Source organism: Prunus mume, linkage group LG4 (assembly GCF_029339155.1).
Source record: "Prunus mume cultivar Tortuosa linkage group LG4, ASM2933915v1, whole genome shotgun sequence".
NCBI classification, from domain to species: Eukaryota; Viridiplantae; Streptophyta; class Magnoliopsida; order Rosales; family Rosaceae; genus Prunus; species Prunus mume.
In genome coordinates this window covers 8,752,777-8,772,077 of record NC_142701.1, presented here as the reverse complement: position 1 = coordinate 8,772,077, position 19,301 = coordinate 8,752,777, and the positions used below count along the sequence as shown (strand labels likewise).

Genomic DNA, 19,301 nt, shown 5'->3' with positions numbered 1-19,301 from the left:
AAAATGTCATTGAGATGATGATTGATTTGTTGTGTACTCTTATGAATAAAAGATAATAACCAAACTCGAACGTAAGAATTCATAAACCACTCATTTAAAACCCCACCAATAACACCAATTAAAATATCATTATTCTACAACGAAAAGAAAAAACTAGAAAGTCATGTGACATTTTCTCTTCCACTTGTTAGACAAAGCAATTGTTAAAGCTCAGACCCAACCAAAAAAAAAAAAGCAATTGTTAAAGCCTTACATATCTTTATCTTTTTACTCAAATATTGTTTTTTTACCGGCGGTAGGTGAGTCTGGTAGGCTCTTCCCCTCCTTATAAAGCCGCACTAGCAGCTATTCCAATACAAAACACAAACTTCAAACTTCCTCTCTTTGTCTATACTTGATCTCTTCCAATCCCACCAACCAAAAGGGCAAAACAAAAAACATTCCCCAAAAACCAAGCTATTAAGATGCCTGCCGATAGTTCTTCAGTTTCAGGCCATGGCCAAACTGTTTGTGTCACCGGAGCAGGAGGGTTCATTGCTTCCTGGATTGTCAAACTATTGCTGGAAAGAGGCTACACTGTTAGGGGAACCTTGAGAAACCCAGGTCAGTCCAAATCATTATCTTCTTGGCCTATGGGTTGTTTGTTTTGTCCTACATTCGGGTATCGACATGTTATGTAGTGAGACTGTGAATTAGAACCAGCCATCAATTCATTTGAATTATATCTGAATTTGCGGTTCTTATTCACAGTTTGACAAGGTAACACGTAACATATATGGGGATACGTAATTCTTCCTTGTATGGATATGTTTTTCCCTTTTTGGTGCTTTTCTTATTTTGGGTTGATCACAGATGACCCAAAGAACGCTCATTTGAGGGAGCTTGAAGGAGCTCGAGAGAGGTTAAGTTTGCGTAAAGCTGATCTTCTTGACTATGAGAGCCTCAAAGAAGCCATCAACGGCTGTGATGGCGTTTTTCACACGGCATCACCGGTTACGGATGACCCAGTGAGTTTTTTTTTTGTCTCTGTTTCCTTATTTTGTTTCTTCCTTTTCCTGTTTGGTTACTGAGAAAATGCCGGAAAATATGCACACTTTTTCTCTTTAGTCTTTACCAACCCCCTATAACAAACCATGGGTTCCTAATATTCCAAATCTATCTGTTTGTCAATTGTGATATTTGTGGACCTCCAAAAATTGTTCTCGGAGTCCCATAATACCCAATAAATATTATTACTCTTTAAAAGGAAAAAAACAAAAGATAAGAAGGAATATTTTGGTAACGGATAATACTTTAAAATTCATGTCCCATTTTATAAGGCCTAGAAGAAAGTTAGGCTGAGTTTACTTTTTCCGTACCATACAATAATTTCTCTAAATATAACTCGTACCAAAACCCCTGAAAGGAAAAACCAATTGTAATTTAACTCAAAATAAAATTTGCTCATGATTTTCTACTGTAACATCTCATCTCTATGCTATTAAAATATTTTGAAGGGATTGTTTTTTTTTTTTTTTAATTGACATTCTTTTAATAAGGCAATGAATGATGTGTATATAGGAACAAATGGTGGAGCCGGCGGTGAATGGAACAAAGAATGTGATTGTTGCGGCAGCAGAAGCTAAGGTCAAAAGGGTGGTGTTCACGTCGTCAATTGGTGCGGTGTACATGGACCCCACCAGGGGCCCTGATGTGGTGGTCGATGAGTCTTGCTGGAGTGATCTTGAATTCTGCAAGAACACCAAGGTCAGGACATAATATTATTTATTTTATTATTTTATCTCTCCAATTTATATAGTATGATGACTCATGATGCACTCAAAATTACATCAATTGTTTGATATGTTTATCACTCATTGTGTCTCATAATTAAATAGAATTGTTTTTTTTTATATACAAGGTTTGGTGTAAACTATTTTAAATTAATTTAATATTTATAGATAGGGGGACTGAAATTTAGGTGAAAGGAGACAAGCTCAATGCTCTCACCAACTCGATTAATTCATGTCTACCATAATTAAGAACAATTGTTTTGTCTAGTAATTAATTAGAGAATGAACCTATGGATGTCATCTCAAATCATGGTCTATTTTTTCAAGTTATATTTCAATTGGAATGACTATAAAGTTATTTTAGGAGCTCTATAGAAAATTTATATTATAATCATGATTGAAAATAATAAAAAAGTTTTTATAGAATATGTAGTTTATATAACAAGTTAAAAGATGGATTTACAATTATACCCAATATAAGAGCCCAAATTATAAAAAATAAAAACCTAATTAAATGAACTTTAGAAACACACCCAAAACTCATTTATAATATAACAAAGATGTTTTGAATTTCCTATAAATTACAAAACTACCATCAATTTCTTAAAACAAGCCTAATCCCAAAAGCTCGTTAAAAAACCCAAAACACTAAATATGACATCAAAGTAATTTAATAATCAAAATTAAAGTCAACAAGGCCACCTGTCGTTTTTTGATTTTTTTTTTTTTTTTTTTTTTGTTTGTTTATAGAAATTAAATTGTGTAGAATTTATTTATATCACTATTTCTAAGAATGACTATGTAACTAAACATTTAAAGTTAAAAACACTTTAAATGAGATGATAACATTTTAAATCAATATAACACCATAGGTGTGATCCAATACATGATTGGAAAGAGAAAATTGTTTGTTAAAATTTAAATATATATAAAGAGTTGTTAAAGGTGATCCACAAAAGTAAATGAAGGAAATTTTCACATGCATTGTGATGAAAAGTTGAAAACGACCAATTAAAACTTGGTTGTTAACATGTAATGACTAATGACAAGCCCACCTAGCTAACATCCCAAAGTAACCTATTCAGTTGACCTTTAGTTCAATTTATCAATCAAAGACGAAATCACCAAAAACAATTAAAACCCATTTCACAGAAGATCAAATAGTCTTTGAAATCCAAATAAAAATGATCAAAATCTAGTTTGTGTTTTGCAAATTATAATTAACAATGAATCTGACAAATATAAAATCGTATTATGCAGAACTGGTACTGTTATGGGAAAGCAGTGGCAGAGCAGGCAGCATGGGAAGAGGCCAAGGCGAAAGGGGTGGATTTGGTGGTGGTGAACCCAGTTTTGGTGCTTGGACCACTTCTGCAACCAACCATCAACGCCAGCATCATCCACGTCCTCAAGTACCTCACAGGCTCAGCCAAGACTTATGCCAATTCTGTGCAGGCCTATGTGCATGTTAGAGACGTGGCTCTGGCCCACATTCTGGTGTATGAAACTCCATCTGCCTCTGGAAGGTACCTTTGTGCTGAGAGTGTGCTTCATCGTGGAGATGTGGTGGAAATCCTAGCCAAGTTCTTCCCAGAGTACCCAATTCCCACCAAGTAAGTACATCATCATCATCCTCATCAATTTTGTTTTCTTTATTTATTGTCCAAATAAGATGTTTTCTGAGCTACATGATAACAACCGAGATGGGGATGGGTGTGGGGACGGGGATGATATTGCCATACCTGACTTCGAACTGGCTCGTTGTCATCCCTAACTATTTTGGTATAAGTAAAATGGTAAAAGCATTTATTCATGTACACTTGGATCACTCTCAAAGTGATTGATTGGATACGTACACGGCTCTAAGTCATTGATTTAATATCTTCTTAGTCTCTAAATTATTGATTTAGTGTCGGCTAAGTCCATGTATACTTACACAGCTCTAGGTTAGTAATCTAGTGTGGGACTTGCGGACGACTATGATTAGCAAAGCCCTTTTGGATTATTTATGGACAGTTGCAAGGACACGATTCTTATAATGAGTAGGATCACTTAGCAGATAATAGAAATTTAACCTAAGAAAACTACTTCTCAACTCTAGTGACAAACAAGTTTTTTTTTAAGTTATAGTTTCTTGAGTAAATATTAAATACATCACATTTTCAGACCATATTAATAGGTTATATCATGTGGCATTTATAGGATCGTGGAATCAGGATATGGAGCTTTTTATGCCCCAGTTGTGGGAGTATTCCCTCTCGTGCAGTGTCATGTTAAAAAAGAGATAGATACGAGAGGATAAACATCTCCGTTGCACCCAAGTTTTTCTGCTCTAGAAAAGCTCAATCTCTATCATGTTTTACTTTAACCAGTTAGCTAGACTTTCATTCTATTGAAATTTACCTCAACTTTTTTAAGGGTTTAAAAAAATGAATTGAAGGCGACAGAAGTAGTTTATATAGAGCTTTCTGTCACTAAATAAGTTCAGGATTCCTCCTCTCTAACAAAATTAAATACACGAAATGCGTGCACTTGAATTGAATATACAAGACAATAGCAATACAACTTGTGTAGGAAGTTTTCTAAATTAATTTAGGGTTAGGGAGACCAACTTTAGATACCAATTTTTAGATACCAACTTATGTACCATCTCCCTAATAGAGGTGGTTCACAAATACTGATAGGTCTCACCTCTATTAGAGAGATGGTACACAATATCTGAAGTGAATCTCCCTAGCATTTTCCTTAATTTAGTCATCAAATGATGCTGTTTATAATTATTAGTAATTAAAGATAGAGGATTCAAGTTTAGAATTTTGTGGCTAACAGTGTAGAATTTAGTCATCAAATGGTTTTTTTTTCTTTGCTTTCCAAAGTTGTATGATTTGACACCAGACTAGAATGGAACACATCATGTGTATGCTTTTGATTGCTTGTAGAAGTGGGGCAGTAGGTGCACCAACTATGACTTGTCTGTATGAAGGACTGGACGCCCCAAAAAGTTGAAACTGTAAAATGGATCAAAATACTTGTGGAGAAGATGAGTCCTTACCTACTCCAAGACTCCACCTCACCATGACATTTTTTTTAAAAAAAAAATTTTATTTCTTTTTCAACATGTCATTCTCATACTTCGAATATGTGAATTTTGACCTACCCATTGTTCCCTAGGCCTACAAGTTCATGGAGGACAGCATCTATTAGTCTTCTGCATGGAGACTAGATGGTCCTTTATTTATTTTTTATAGAATAAAGAAACATTTGGCTAATCATTCGTTTTCTTTTATATAGATTTTAAATGGTGCAGCCCTTTTTTTCTTTTTTGTGGATTTCTATTGTCAAATATTTTAATGCACATATTTGTTTTTTTTTTTTTTACTTTTTTTTTTATAATTGTTTTGGGATTATATTAATTAGTTTGCCATACATTTACAGGTGCTCAGATGAAGTCAAACCCAGAGTAAAACCATACAAGTTCTCGAACCAGAAGCTACAGGACTTGGGCTTGGAGTTCACGACAGTGAAACAGTGCCTATATGACACTGTCAAGAGCTTGCAGGAGAAGGGCCACCTTGCAGTGCCTAAACCACAAGAAGATTCCATTAAAATTCAATCTTAAATTAATCGTGTTTTGGGTGCTGCCGGCTGAAAACTATTGCATGGTGATTATAGCAATTAAGAAGAATCAAAATTTGGAAGCCCTTAACTGTTTATCCAATTATTTTGGTGCTAAAATGAATGTATTTTAATATTAAATGGAAGGTTTTCTGGGAGGAGTTATTTGCAGTTACATTTCAGATAAACCAAAATATTTTTGTAACTTGTGAAGCAGAAGTAACTTTGAATGGATTTTTATGATTTCCCTTCATAATTGCCAGCTAGTAATGGATTTGATAAAAGCATAGAAAATCTTCCCACACTGAGCAAAGGGAAAAATCAAAGTCAACGCTGTTGTGCAAAAAGTTAGATAACTTGATCCATACTGGCATTTGAGTTGGTATGCCTTGCATATATATCAAATCATGCCCCTCGTAAGAGCATCTACAGTGGAGTGTATATGGGGTGTATATTAAATATACACTCCGAAGTCATCGAAATCGTCTTTAATGGGAGATGTAAATGGATGTAAATATACATCACCACCATGGGAATGTAAAATAAAATGTATATTTACATCTATTTTTACATCCCTTATAAGCGGGATCCACCAGAGAAACGAGAAGAAAAATAAAGAAAAGTCAACATAAAAGGACCCACGACTATACCCCGAATTTACACTCCTATTGGAGCAAAAACATATTTACACCTGTAAAGGGATGTAAAGTGGCTTTACACCTCGAATTTACATTCCCCACTGTGATGCTCAACTTGGAATTTGCAAGGTGCAACTGTTAACTGTTATAGCATGTGCAGTGGGAGATCTCAAAATTGGGAGAAAAATTTGCATGAAACGGGTTTATGTAACCTCACTTTTTATCTCTCATCATGTGAATAGACAGACAGAAAAGGTAAATTTTTGTTTTTTACCCCAAAAACAGGGGTCTCAAAACCATATGAGACTCCGGTAGAATAAATGGGATTTCAAATCTTTTAATTTGGTGAAGTCTAGAAAAAGAATCTCAAATTTGGGATTGAGACAACTCCCACTTGAAATGCTCAGGCTTAAAAGTTGAGTTTTCTTTTCTTTTTCACAATTCAATTAAACATCTTAGATTCAGACAAGATAAGATTTCATCTCACACCAACAGTTGAATATAATAAAATACAATCTCTAATTTGCATAGAAGTCCAAAATTTTGACAATATAAGATTTCAACTGACAACACAGGTGAATCCAAGTGTAATGTTTTCTATATTTTCCTCTTACTATAGTCGACTTGCACATATATGCAGCTTAGGTTTTAACCTTCCCAGAGCAAAGAGAGATAAATCTAAACTCTAAAAGCTCATAAGATGATTTCATACTGTTTAGCCCTCAATTTTCCTGTGGCCAACGTATGAAATACGAATACTTTATACAAATTTTAGACGAAATGGCGTGGAGATTTGGTTCATTGGGTTGGGTCTATCTTGAGATACTGACAAGGATAAGGAATGAACTTTATCTCTATGAATTTCTTGTATATAGTTCTTTTTGGACTCAAAAGATCCCTCCTTACACGAATGGTAGGTTCTATTTATAGAGAGTTTTAACAAGATAAGTACGAGCCGGTTATCTCTGCTCGGAGCGGAGCCATTCGTGTCACACCAAGCTGTCAGGTGGAGGGCGGTCGGGGTCAGCCACGTCCTCTTCTTATGATGACTTCACGCGTCTTTACTAGGGGGCGAGTGGGAACAGAGTAGCCAGTTGCGCAACTATAGTCCCTTCTGGTCAGGTGGTGGATTAGGTGGTTTACACGTGGCTTTGGAGAGGACATGGGAGCTCTTATGAGAGGCAGTGAACCCGTTGTTAGGGGAGGTTTTGTCGTCGACGTGGCTGATTCATATCCTTTCGAGTTTCCCCAAGGTAGCTCCGAGGCCGAGGTGGAGGTGATTTGGTCATTTTCTGCCAAGTGGTACCCAAAATCTATGTATTCTGTTTTTATTGGGCAAACGGACTAGGCATATACCAAGCGTCAACACATACCATAAAGTAATCACCTATTGGCAATGGGATATCAAATGAAAAAAAAAAAAAACTTGATCAAAACAACATGGCAACCTAAAAACCTGGCGCTGGAAACTGGACGAAATCTTGAGATTTATCTACTAAGTTTTAATTACAATCCAATGAGTTTGAGTACAACCACACACCGCCATTTTGATCGTTAAATTTTGATTCAAATTCAAGTCCCTGTGACAAGCCATAGGATATATTTGAGATCAGAAAGAACTTCCATGCCTTGCTGTATAATTATCAAATTGGAGTTAGATTTGCCTCATTAATCTCAATGGTTTTACATTTTTTTAATGCAAACTTACTCAACCAACGCCTACACTGCTAAAAGAGATTACCTTAAAGCTCGACATGGTCCGTTTGGTAAAGCAATGCACATGAGAATGACTACGGTACAATCTCATATTCAGTATCAACACATGAAAATATCACGATTGTTGGATCATTATGATTAACCGAGTGATACATATTTGGGTGTAGTGTAGAACCACTTCAAGGGTCAAGTATACCACTTCCATGGAGATCCTATTTTCATGTGTGTGCATCAAGCACGAGGTTGTACAACCCAAAACAAAAAAAACAAAACAAAAAAAAGCTCCGAATTACAAATAGCCTGGATGGCACATTTTGAAACACTGTGCAAATGGTAAGATACAAGTAACCAACCGACCAAGGAGCATTTACCATATAAAAAAAGAAGAAGACCAATTGAGCAACGATGGTTGGTGATGCATGTGTCCAAACTGCCCAAAAACAATATGAAGTCAGGAAGTTTTGCGCTTAAAAGGTAGATTTACATTACACCAACCCTATTGTGATAAAAATATATTATGTTTAGAAATATTTAATTGCAAAGTTGAGCCACCCCAACTCAAAATGCCATGCGCATGTAAAGCTGTCCAGTTAGCATTGTCATAGATAACATGATAGGTGTAGAGAAAGAAACATTCTAAGATAGACTTATATGGCAAAGGGTAGGTAAAGGGGTCTGTCCACTGAATAGTGTGCATATTTTGACCATGTTGGTCCTGTACAAGGGTTCAAAATTCAGAAAGTTGTGTAGCAACTGTTGCTCAACAAACATCCCATCATTATAGAACTGGCTATTTTCTTCAAAGTTTCAACTACATGTACCCACTGCATTTATTTAAAAAATTGTGCACATAATATAGTGTAAGATAGGACAGTTGGTCAGGTCAATGAATCCGCTCCTTTGCACTAAAATTCAAATTCCTTTTCTCGTAAGTTTGCTTGTATGAAAAATAAAAATACATATATACCCTTTTGGAATAAGTTTTTCTAAGTCTCGGGATACGTAGCTCCACAGTTGAAGCCAGAGTTTCAACTTTCGTCCTTTCTCTCTCCAGACTTTAGGCTCCCTTTTTGCAACCAAAGAAAAATAATTTTCTTTTCCTTTTAATTGAAAGCAGATAAATTGGTATATCATATTAGAAAAGGGACAACCTTATATTTAGCTGCCTATATTTAGATGACCCATTAGTCATGGATCCCAGAAGAAAGCAAGTAGTGCGGTCGGTGGGTAATTAAAAGGAGATAAGTTTTGTCAATCACTTTTAATCATTTGTTATATAATAATCACTCCGCTCAAAACTGTCACGATGTTACATATTTTACAAAGGACTAAATTATTATTTTTTTAGAGCTATGATTAACTATGATGTATTCAGCAATACGCTTAAATGGAGCAATAATGTCAACAATACGGTTAAAAAGGTTGGAATGTAATGACATAAATCAGATTGATGCGTGAACCAAAAGATTAACGATTATATTGTTTGATTAAAAGTTTGAGGATTGTAATAACAATTTTTAACAAATTTAAAGATCATTTATGACAAAAATTCAAGACTAAATAAAATAAGCGAATAGAAAGTCTTACGAGAGCTGAAACGGTAGAGCCTATGTTGCATGGACACTCTACTAAGCTTTAGTGTCGGAGTGTCGAGCACTCAAACATTCTTCGAACACCTGTGTCCAACAATCACTCTACGTCAACGGTCAAGACACTCCCTATACACGGTCAAGACACTCTCTGGACACGGGTCAACTCATACTAAGGTGAACTAATGTGTTAATTCAATTATAATTCATATAAAATTAATAAACTACATCTGAAAGACTTGGAAAGTTTGACTTTCACTATATGTGGTACTGTGAATGGGAGTATGAACATCAATATTTTGTTTTTAAAAATATATATAAGTATTATTATTATAATTAAAAAAATAATTGTCGCGTCTCCTGAGATTTGCCATTTCCTTATTGCCCCTTGTCGCGTATCCATGTCGTTGTATTCATGTCCGTGTAACATAAGGTAGAGATTTCTTCAATTGACCATCCTGCTTTTGCGGACACAGATTTTGTCATGCAACTTGTCATTACAAAAGAGCCTGGTAAAAGAAAGGATGCAAAGGATGCGGTAGAGAGGTTAATACTAAACTCTGAACCATTTGACAATCTGAAACTTGGTACCGCCGCCACGCATGACTCATCAACCGCTGAAAATGCGTCACGCGTTCGCACACCTTTGACACTGGCCTTTTACTTGATCATTTTATCTTACCCAAGTACCAGAAAACATAGGTAAGCCAATCTATCCCCGTCCAAATTTTCTTTGCAAACGCATGACTAAGCACTCAAATCAATGAACACAATCAAGCTAGATATGCTTAAGCAGGGTGCCGGTCCATTGATTTTGGAGCCCCAAGGGAAAAATGAAAAATGAGGCCGTTTTTGTTTAACACTTACCACATTTTGAACAAAAAATATAATAAAAACTTATAAACTTAGTGGTAAGTAAGGTTGTTTAAGTAAAAACATGCCCATTATATGAAAGATAAAGAAAAAGGCCCAAAATTATTTAAAATAAAGCCCCAAAAGCACTAGTTTCACATATAAAAAGGCCTTTTTTGATAGTATATTTATTGGACTAGAGGTGTGTATGAGGCCCAATTTTTTTGGGGGCCGTTGCCCAGCCCGCACACCCTGTGTACCAGGCCTGTGCTTAAGAAAACTACCTCCTCCCTATTTATCCTTCTACACATCAAAATCAATATTCCATCATTATTAAAGCACTGAAAAAAGGAGTGGAAGTAGCTTATGGAGAGTGCAAACAACTTTTCTCAAGGGTAAAACATTGACAACACTAGATTTTGTGCAAAATTCTGGATTATATACAATGGGAAAACTAGAGCAGCAGACTATGAAAATAAAAACTTAAGCGTTTACTTCTTGTCTTATTTTCAAGGTACACGAGTCTCTAGAAATTAGCATCATTATTTTTCCTTTGGGGTGCCTGAATTTCCTAGAAAAGCTCTGCATTATTAATCTGCTTACACAAGTATTCATCAGTCGAAATCTTCAGTAGACCTCCTTTGAGGGAGCTGCATGCTCACGATGTCTTCTCTTGCCAGACAGTACATCGATGCATTACCCTGCTGCTCATTTGCCAGTTGTCTGCTTTCAGGTGTTGTTAAAGCCAAAAGATGCGTAGCCTCTTTATTTTTACGGAAAACCAGATATGCAATTCCAGCCAAATACAATCCCATACCTGAGAATCCTAAAATTCCAAGAAAGACAACGGCCAGAACTTTGAAGTGGCTATGAAGAAGCAACTTGATAAATCCACTAATCAAATAGTATACATTTATGGCCATGAGCAGAGAACCAATGATCCAAGTGATAGCAGAAATCTGCAATTGGAGATAGATCCAATTAATAACTAAGTGAAGAGCATACAGTAAACTTACAGTTTGGTGTACTTTACTGTATTATGTCCAATGATTTAAGTTAATTATAGGAAAAAACGATTTTCCAGAAATTCGTAAATGCTTCGTCCATGCAATGCTGAGAGTGAACATATATCCAACAATTGGCATCTCAAAAAACTTGTAACAAACAAATTAAAGGACTAGCAAACAGATTTCTTCAGTTATAATTGACTAACAACATAACTCAGTCAAAAGCTTACTGCAGTAGAGTTGGCATACGCTCCCATCTTGGTCTCGCTGCTGGTGAACTTGAGAAGCGGAATAAGAGCAAAAGGCAGCTCAAACGATAGAATCATCTGCAGAAAAAACAACAGAAGTAAGATATGATTTTTGGTTAGTGACATGACACAAGCTACTAGACACATAAACTATTTGACCTGACATAACTTTTTCAATTTTTAATAGGTTTGACGGTCTGTGTCTATGCAATAATACCATTTCCAAAAACAAACAAAAAAGAATAATAACAGTGCACAATTTCCTTAGCAATGAATTATATTACTCAAACCAGGCACAATATGAAGGTAAATGATGCAATCTAAACAATAAATCTCTAAATGAGTGTTAGACACAGACAAATGACATGTCCAATTGGCCAATATGTTGAATCATAAAGCTGTTTAGTGATTTCAGGGCACATCCAAAGGAACCTAACAGATCTAAATAAAATCAGATAATCATCAATTCATTTTCAGATTAAGACTTGACTTCATTTTGACAGAGCTTCGCCCTCTACGAAGCACATCTCCAGCACTAATATAGTTACTCAACCATTGGAGAACACGTGAAAAGAATATAAGGGCCAGAGTCAATGTATTAAGTGATTTCTGAAGGTCACCCATATCAGCATTGGATCATGTGAAGAACTTCATAAAATAATGCTAATTTCCTTGAACAATATTTGACAATATTGGTTCCATTTGCTTTAGTAGCAAGAGGAAGCAGTTCATATTATTCTGATTCCTGACATGAATATTGGTGATTTGATACTCACGATTTTGTATGTAACACTGTCATTAACTTAAAAGCACAATTTCATATGTTTTCTAAGGAAGAAGGAACTTTAAGCGCTCCAAGCATACTAATATTCTGCGCACATAAATTATACAAACCAAAAGTATGTGTTCAAAAGAAAACAAGGCAATGTTCAGAAAAAAAGAACCCATGATTTGGAAGTAAAAGTATAATTTACAGGCAACTTTATCTTACTGATGCAATAATAATCAGCTTTCCAGCCCCAGCAGAGCCACCAATAACTGCAACAATTAAACTAGGGACTATTGCCAAGCATCTTGTTAAGAAGTTCCGAAGCCATGGTTTCAGTCGTAAATCTAGAAAGCCCTTCAACAAGAAATAAAGAAACATAAAGTAAAACAAAACATGATGAGACAAGAAATATAATTGTGCTGTTTTACATTTCAACAGTGGTAGAGAAACGTTTTCCGAGATACAAAGCAGCAATAAATATGTACACCTCTATCTAGTTATTGGTGAAAAACATTAAGATGCTTTGAGCACTAATGCACAGCATACTGATATGTTGAGTTAGAAACAAATTAAACTCTTCAATAAAAACAGGAAAGTCGTCCAGGAATCAGTCATCAATATTAAAATTAGCAATATTAAAATAAAATGCTGGTACTGCAGTAAATTTAGGCTTATTTCAAAGTATATTTTGTAACATCATAATAGTTTTGTTTAAACAGTGACCGTGCTTTAAAGGGAAAGAGTTTTATTTCTCTAGCAAGATACCTGCATAATATATTGCCCTGCATATGTTCCTGTTATAGTAGAACTTTGACCTGATGCCAGCAATGCTACAGCAAAAAGTTTGGAACTCCAACTACCTAAAACATTCTGTAAATAACCATTATAACACATCAGAATGAAAGTGAATTTTCTGTGAAATTCAGGATACAATCCATTTCAGCATAGCATATGAAAACCAATGCATTACATACTCTTAGTAAAAAGGAAGCTTTATTCAAATCCAAGTCCTGGCAGTTCATCTGATCTTCTGCATTCAAATCCGCGGAATTGCAAACTGCACCACTTACAGAAATAACGGATACATTTATTAGGAAGGCCACCATGAGAGCAAAGCCACTTTCTATCATGTAAAATCTGCATGCTTCCTGCAAACAAGAAATTTTATCAGATAAAGCTCCTCAGTATGTTCAACCATATTCCAAGAACATTATGCTATGGGACAAATTGAGATCATCTTGTCTGCAAAGTCTTTGTAGAGGTGATTTCAGTAAATATCCAAGCACCAATAAATAAAGGGGAATAATAGAAGTGGCTAAGCAGCAACTGGGGATTGGAAGTCTTCTTATTAATTTTTCATTTTTAAATAAAGTATACAACAAACTTCTCACCACACTATAAATTAGAAACACTAACAGAAATAAATTTCGCTTTTCACCCAAAAACATTTGACAATTTAGACTCTACCACCAGCTACACATGATCTGGTATGACCAAGATGTAATTTGGATAACAATATGACCTTAGATAATAATTTCCAAAACAATAAAAATAACAATAATAAATAAAACGGTGCCCGCTGTCAAAGCCTTTCATCTGCACCTTAAACTTGCCAATTAAATAAAATTCTAGAAAATTATGGAGCTAAGGCAGGCTCAAGAGATAGAGGAATGTTAAAGATGGACAAATAGCAATGGACAACTTTGCCATTCATGAATCATCCACCCAGGGATATGTTCCACCAATAAACAGTTATTCATATTACTCACTTATATTGTCTTTGTGAGGAGGATAGCCAAAGAGGCAAGAGTTAAAGAATAATAGACACGAAGGAACCATTTTTCAGACATATTTACATTAAAGTTTTATTTTAGAAAAAAGACTTAGTTCAAGATTAGTTTATTGAAGAAAAATTATTACTTTGATGCCACGGACAGATCGTGGTATTTTCCTAGAGAGCACCAATGCAGAGTGGAGGAAGAGATTGTGCCTGTAACAAGTAGATAAAGTTAACAATGTGGAGCAGAAAGAATTAAATGAAATAACTCAGAAATATATGAAGCCACTAGAAACCTACGGCATAACCATAGCACCAAGAAGTGAAATTGCAAGACCGGTAGCGCCACTTCCTTTGAGTTGAGGAACAAAAAGCCCTTTCAAAACTTCAGTGCCATCAGGTTTTGCGTAGCCAAGCTCAGCAAAGAAGCATCCAGCAATTGTGAGTACAAGGAATGCAATCAAGAATTCAAGTTTCCTCACCTGTAAGTGGAAAAATCTTCGGGTAGCTCATTTTAAACTGTAGGCATGGAAACCAAAGATCTCAAAGAATCAAGGAATATATGAAACATATTGAGTTACCCCATATTGTTGTAATGCAAGAAGAAGCAATGTACTAAGTCCTGTCAGAAGAACGCCAATCCATATGGGTATGTTGAAGAGCATGTTCAATGCAAAGGCAGTTCCAATCACTGGTAAGGAAGAGCAATTAGAACAAAATGAAGAAATATGTGTCTGATCAATTCAGCACTAATATAACATAGATGTGATACCTCATTATCTTCCTATCTCGTCTTAATAATCAAAATCATTTAGAATCAAGAAAACTGTGGATTTACACATGCAGATGCACAAACATATATATTTTTCGGGTTTTTCTGTTTATAATTAGTCATCAAAATATAGATTAAAATCACGCAGCTGCAAAAGCCTGTATTTAAAATATTAAAAAACCTAGTGCAATTTGACTATAAGGTAAGTAAACACAGCACGGGCAATTGTTCAAGAAAATTATGTCTAAGAAAATTTAGGACTAGCCCTGCACGCACATAATGTATGTGCACGGGCATGTAAAATAAAATTTACCTATGGTGTATGGGAGTCCTTTTAGCACTGCAAAAGAATATTTATGTACTTCTAACAAAACCATTTATGAGCAATAGTACTACTGAGAAAAATCGATTCCTACATAAGCACTTCCAAATAGGCCTCTAGCCTCCTCACAGACAGGACAGCTAAACTTGTTGTAGCTTTAAATTTCATCAGAACCATGAGTACCAGAGAAAAGATTCTAAACATGGTTAAAAATCGTTATCTGGTTCCTTTCTGTCTGACTTTATACCAACATTTGATGAGTAAAAAACTGACCTTCAGGAATGTCACATGCAACTACAGAAATCTCAGCAAGAACCCAAAGGATGAAGTTTGTTACTCTAGGATATTCAGCTCGACAGTGCTCTGCCAAATGCTTTCCTACAAATTGAAACAACATTTGGTATGATAATGTGGAGAATAATGTTTAGTTATAAAAATTAAACAAAAGTAACTGACTTAAAAAATAACATGCCTGTGACTACCCCGAGATTGGCTGCAAGGGACTGAATGATGAGAGCAGCACATGAAGCAACTAATATTATCCAAAGTAGCTGCAAAAAGAGATTTGTCTGGAGTGTTATCACCGATTCTATGCACTATTTCATCCTCTCGTTACGAGAGAATAAATAATCCACGATAAGATTCTCTCTATAATTATCATGTAGTTGGTAGATTGATAAGGTGGATGACATAGAATGACAACACTCCAGTCCAGAAATTCAGGACATGGTACAAAACAAAATGCCATTTCATGATGCTCCAGTCCAGAGCCCTTATTTTGGAGATTCTAAAATTGTCTAATTTCAAAGGTAAAACAACTTCATTGATGATGAAATACACACCCCATACTTGTATTGTGCCCCTGACTGCAAGTCCGTCTCAACTGCAAGCCAACCACAAAAGATGAGATTGTGTTAAAGAGAACAAAATAAAAATAGAAGCAGAAAGTAAATGAATAGGTTACAATCTCACAATTTCCAGGATCTATATAAGCAATTGAAACAAGAAACCCCGGACCCATGTAGGCAAATAGGTTTTTCCAGCTTGTCTTCTGCATGAAGAAATGTTAATGGTCATCAAACAAAGAATTCCCAGAAAACATTTATTGCCCTCAAGATTCCTCACATTAGCAATAATCAAGAAAAATAAACTAATAAATAGACGGTGTTAGATAGGCATATTTTGTTCAGAGCTGAAATCCAGATGATATAGACTGACATATCATTCGTGTGTGTGTGGTGTGTGTGTGTGTGTGTGTGTGTGTGTCCCAAAGGAACACAAATCAGATTTTCCACTTTTACTTGGATTTTGTTAATACTGTGTTTCAGCTCCTGAGCTTGCCTATATCTTCTTTCTTTTTTCTTTTTCTTTTTGTGACCAACAGGGAGAGAAAATTGGAACTTGAGACCTCTTCTTCCAACATTAGGAAGAGAAATACCACTAGACAAAGAGCTAGTTGGTGGCTATATCTTTTCTTTAACCAAAAAAAAAAAATTATTCACAGAATATTTTCAGTTAATCATCCTCTTTCTATAGAATGTTTTCAGTCATCCCACCAATCTTTTGTTACCATTACAATTTCTCAGACCCTCTCCAACTTCACCCAATCTCACAGTATTATTAATTTAGGGAGAAGAAACCCCAACACCCCTGCAGCCCTCTCCACTTACAAGGTGATGTATCAATGAAAACCACCTAAGTTTGTCATTCTTACATCATTTCCAAACACAACGTGATTCCTGTTTCTGTTTTACCTAATCAAATTTCACCTTCTAGGCCTGATTTGCTCAGCATAGTTAATCATTACCCAAAAAGTACACAAGAAAACAAATTCTCAGGACAGATCATGGAATTTCTTATAAAAATATACAAAGAAGTAAATGTTTCATTTAATCCAATATGCTTATTTCAAACAATTTGAGTTTGCCTATATACCAATCTCCGCCCTAGCCTAGCCTGACTATGAGTTAAAATTGCTTTCACTTTCCACTCTGTAATTGTGGCCATATTTCCCATTGAATGGCATAAACAATGATAATATACTAAGATTGAAACAAATTGCATAAAATATGACAACTAGCACATCAAACTCACATCAGGAACAACAATTTGATCTGTATCTGTGTTCTCAATCAGCGGCGCATTTGAGAAGCTCCGGTTTCCAGTGCTTGCAATGAACTGTGGCTGCTCAGAATTCGAACTCATCACAGCCATCTTTTCCACCCTCTACTTGAGCACTGCTGAAAGACAAAAGCTTCTATTATAGTGAAGACACCTCACATTACAGTTCACCGGTACTCAAATTACAATGAGAATCTGTTTACTCATGACAGCACTTTCAAATTGGGATAACTTAACGTAAAGTATTAATTACAAAGCTGGGATATGATGGGAACTACCCTCTATTTGGTGGTACAAGGCTGAAAGAAAAGTTACCAACTTTGAATGAATTTCCAGGACAGGATTCTGCTGCAGCCCAGTCGAAAATGAAAGAAAAGAGAAATGGGTTATGCAACCGAAGCTTATTTGATGGAACAAAACTACAAATTTGGATCCCAAATAATGATAAGCCGTTAATATTCAAATCCACCTTTCTTCAAATACTTTGTGGGCAACCAAGTATAGCTAAATAGAGAAAGATGGGAAACCAAGCACAACTGAATAGACATATTGAGAAGGCCACACAAACCTAGATTGAAGTCTTTTTTCGAGAGAATGAGCAGAAAGAACAGTTGTCACATCCCTGATGGCCTCAACTTACACAAACAGAAACTCAACTCTCTCTCTCTCTCTCTGTGAAAAAATGGAGTCAGTTGCTGAATGGCTCTTCCCTCGAGTGCTCTTCTTAAAGAACGCAAGCTGGCAGCTACACCGTCTCTGTATCTCCCTCACGCAAAAAGAGTGAAGTACGTGTGTGTCTCTTTCGTTCCCAAGTTTCATTACTTTATGCTACTATTTCCATTTTTATTATCTCCAGAAAATGATTAAAAAAATAATTCTCAAAGAGAAAATTTCTAACTTCTTTTTTTTTTTGCCCCAACTAATTAACAGGTATATTCAATCATGGTTTTAATGAATCTTAAAGAAGCTTAAAATTTGAGGGGTATTCCATGTGAATGTGTATCTAATTGAAGTTTTAGGTGTATTTAATCGTAACTTTTATAAACCATACACGATTCAGGTGTATTAAAAAAGTTATTGACTTTGAAGGAAATACATAATGAATTTTAGGCCATAACAATTCCAACTTTCTTTATCAATTTGGTTTTGTAAGACACTTTTTTTAGGCCAAACTAAAATAAGAGTCTAATTTGATGACTAATTCGCCCACTCCTTTGTCAAATAAAATTTTCTTAAAGTAAACTCTATATGACATTGAATTACCCCACAAAGAGGTAACCTTTGAATATTTATACTTAGAAGTTTAACCTAAGACATCTCATACCAACTGTTTTACCTCTAAAAATCATGTGAATTTGTACCTTCCTACCCTAGTAGTATTTATACTTACAAATATTTCCTTAAATTTCTCTCTTGCACTTCGGTGAAAGAAAGAAAAAGTTTTTAGTCGTGACGTGATGTGAAGAGAAGAAAGGAAAAAGAAATGAGACAATTGTGAGAGACAGAACAAAATGAATGAACTTTTCAAAACTAAGGAAAAAAATAAATTCAACATAGTACTATGAATTTCATGGTGGTAGAAAGAATAGAATATTAGGTCAGAATTATATTATCTTCTTTTTTTAATAACATTTAAAGAATATTAAACACAATTTTCTCCTTGCTTTAGTAAAGTAGACTTTGGACTAAGAATTAATTATCCCCAAATAGATGAGAGCGCATATTTCAATTTCGTATTGCAAAAGAGAATTTTTTTGATTTTATAATTAGACAAAGACTCCACGAATCTCGACCGTCAAAAAGGTCTTTCCAAAGTGGCTCCCACGTGAATCCAACGGCCACCATTTTATGTAGTCCCCACCTGCCACTATTTGAGAAGATCTACGAGAAAGTCCCCTAGCCCGTGGCCGTCGTGCGTTTTAAGCATGGTGCGAGGCCCACGAATCGAAACGACGGGTCAGTTTTGTACGTATTTGTTTAAGCCAAAGGTCTGTTTAAAGAATAAATAAAAAAAGAATAAAATTTGGTGGGGTCTACCAAAGCATCGCCCATGTACTTTGGTTGTGCGGTTTATAACTTTAGATTAGATTTTGTGCGGGCGCA

General features: G+C 35.4%; 2 protein-coding genes across 7 annotated transcripts; one reads left to right on the top strand and one right to left on the bottom strand.

Annotated features, from left to right (window-relative positions):
• Positions 1–346: 346 nt before the first annotated feature.
• Positions 347–5,643, top strand: LOC103328172 (cinnamoyl-CoA reductase 1-like). The gene is made up of 5 exons (XM_008230569.2): positions 347–603; positions 853–1,007; positions 1,561–1,746; positions 3,033–3,385; positions 5,208–5,643. The coding sequence occupies exons 1-5, from the start codon at positions 465–467 to the stop codon at positions 5,389–5,391; spliced, it is 1,017 nt and encodes a 338-aa protein (XP_008228791.2). The 5' UTR covers positions 347–464; the 3' UTR covers positions 5,392–5,643.
• Positions 5,644–10,566: 4,923 nt separating this feature from the next.
• Positions 10,567–17,998, bottom strand: LOC103328173 (metal transporter Nramp1-like). Of its 6 annotated transcripts, none has more exons than XM_089050848.1 (15): positions 17,767–17,998; positions 17,477–17,546; positions 17,172–17,317; positions 16,050–16,128; positions 15,920–15,960; positions 15,550–15,628; positions 15,351–15,455; positions 14,565–14,674; positions 14,284–14,465; positions 14,127–14,196; positions 13,181–13,354; positions 12,972–13,076; positions 12,429–12,560; positions 11,420–11,515; positions 10,567–11,141 (listed from the first exon to the last, which is right to left on the bottom strand). In XM_089050848.1, the coding sequence occupies exons 3-15, from the start codon at positions 17,289–17,291 to the stop codon at positions 10,797–10,799; spliced, it is 1,638 nt and encodes a 545-aa protein (XP_088906974.1). In that variant the 5' UTR covers positions 17,292–17,317; positions 17,477–17,546; positions 17,767–17,998; the 3' UTR covers positions 10,567–10,796. The 6 variants fall into 6 exon arrangements, with proteins under 6 accessions (XP_088906974.1, XP_016649108.2, XP_088906973.1 ...); XM_016793622.2 differs by having other exon boundaries at positions 17,172–17,314; XM_089050847.1 differs by having other exon boundaries at positions 17,477–17,543.
• Between the last annotated feature and the right edge of the window lie 1,303 nt (positions 17,999–19,301).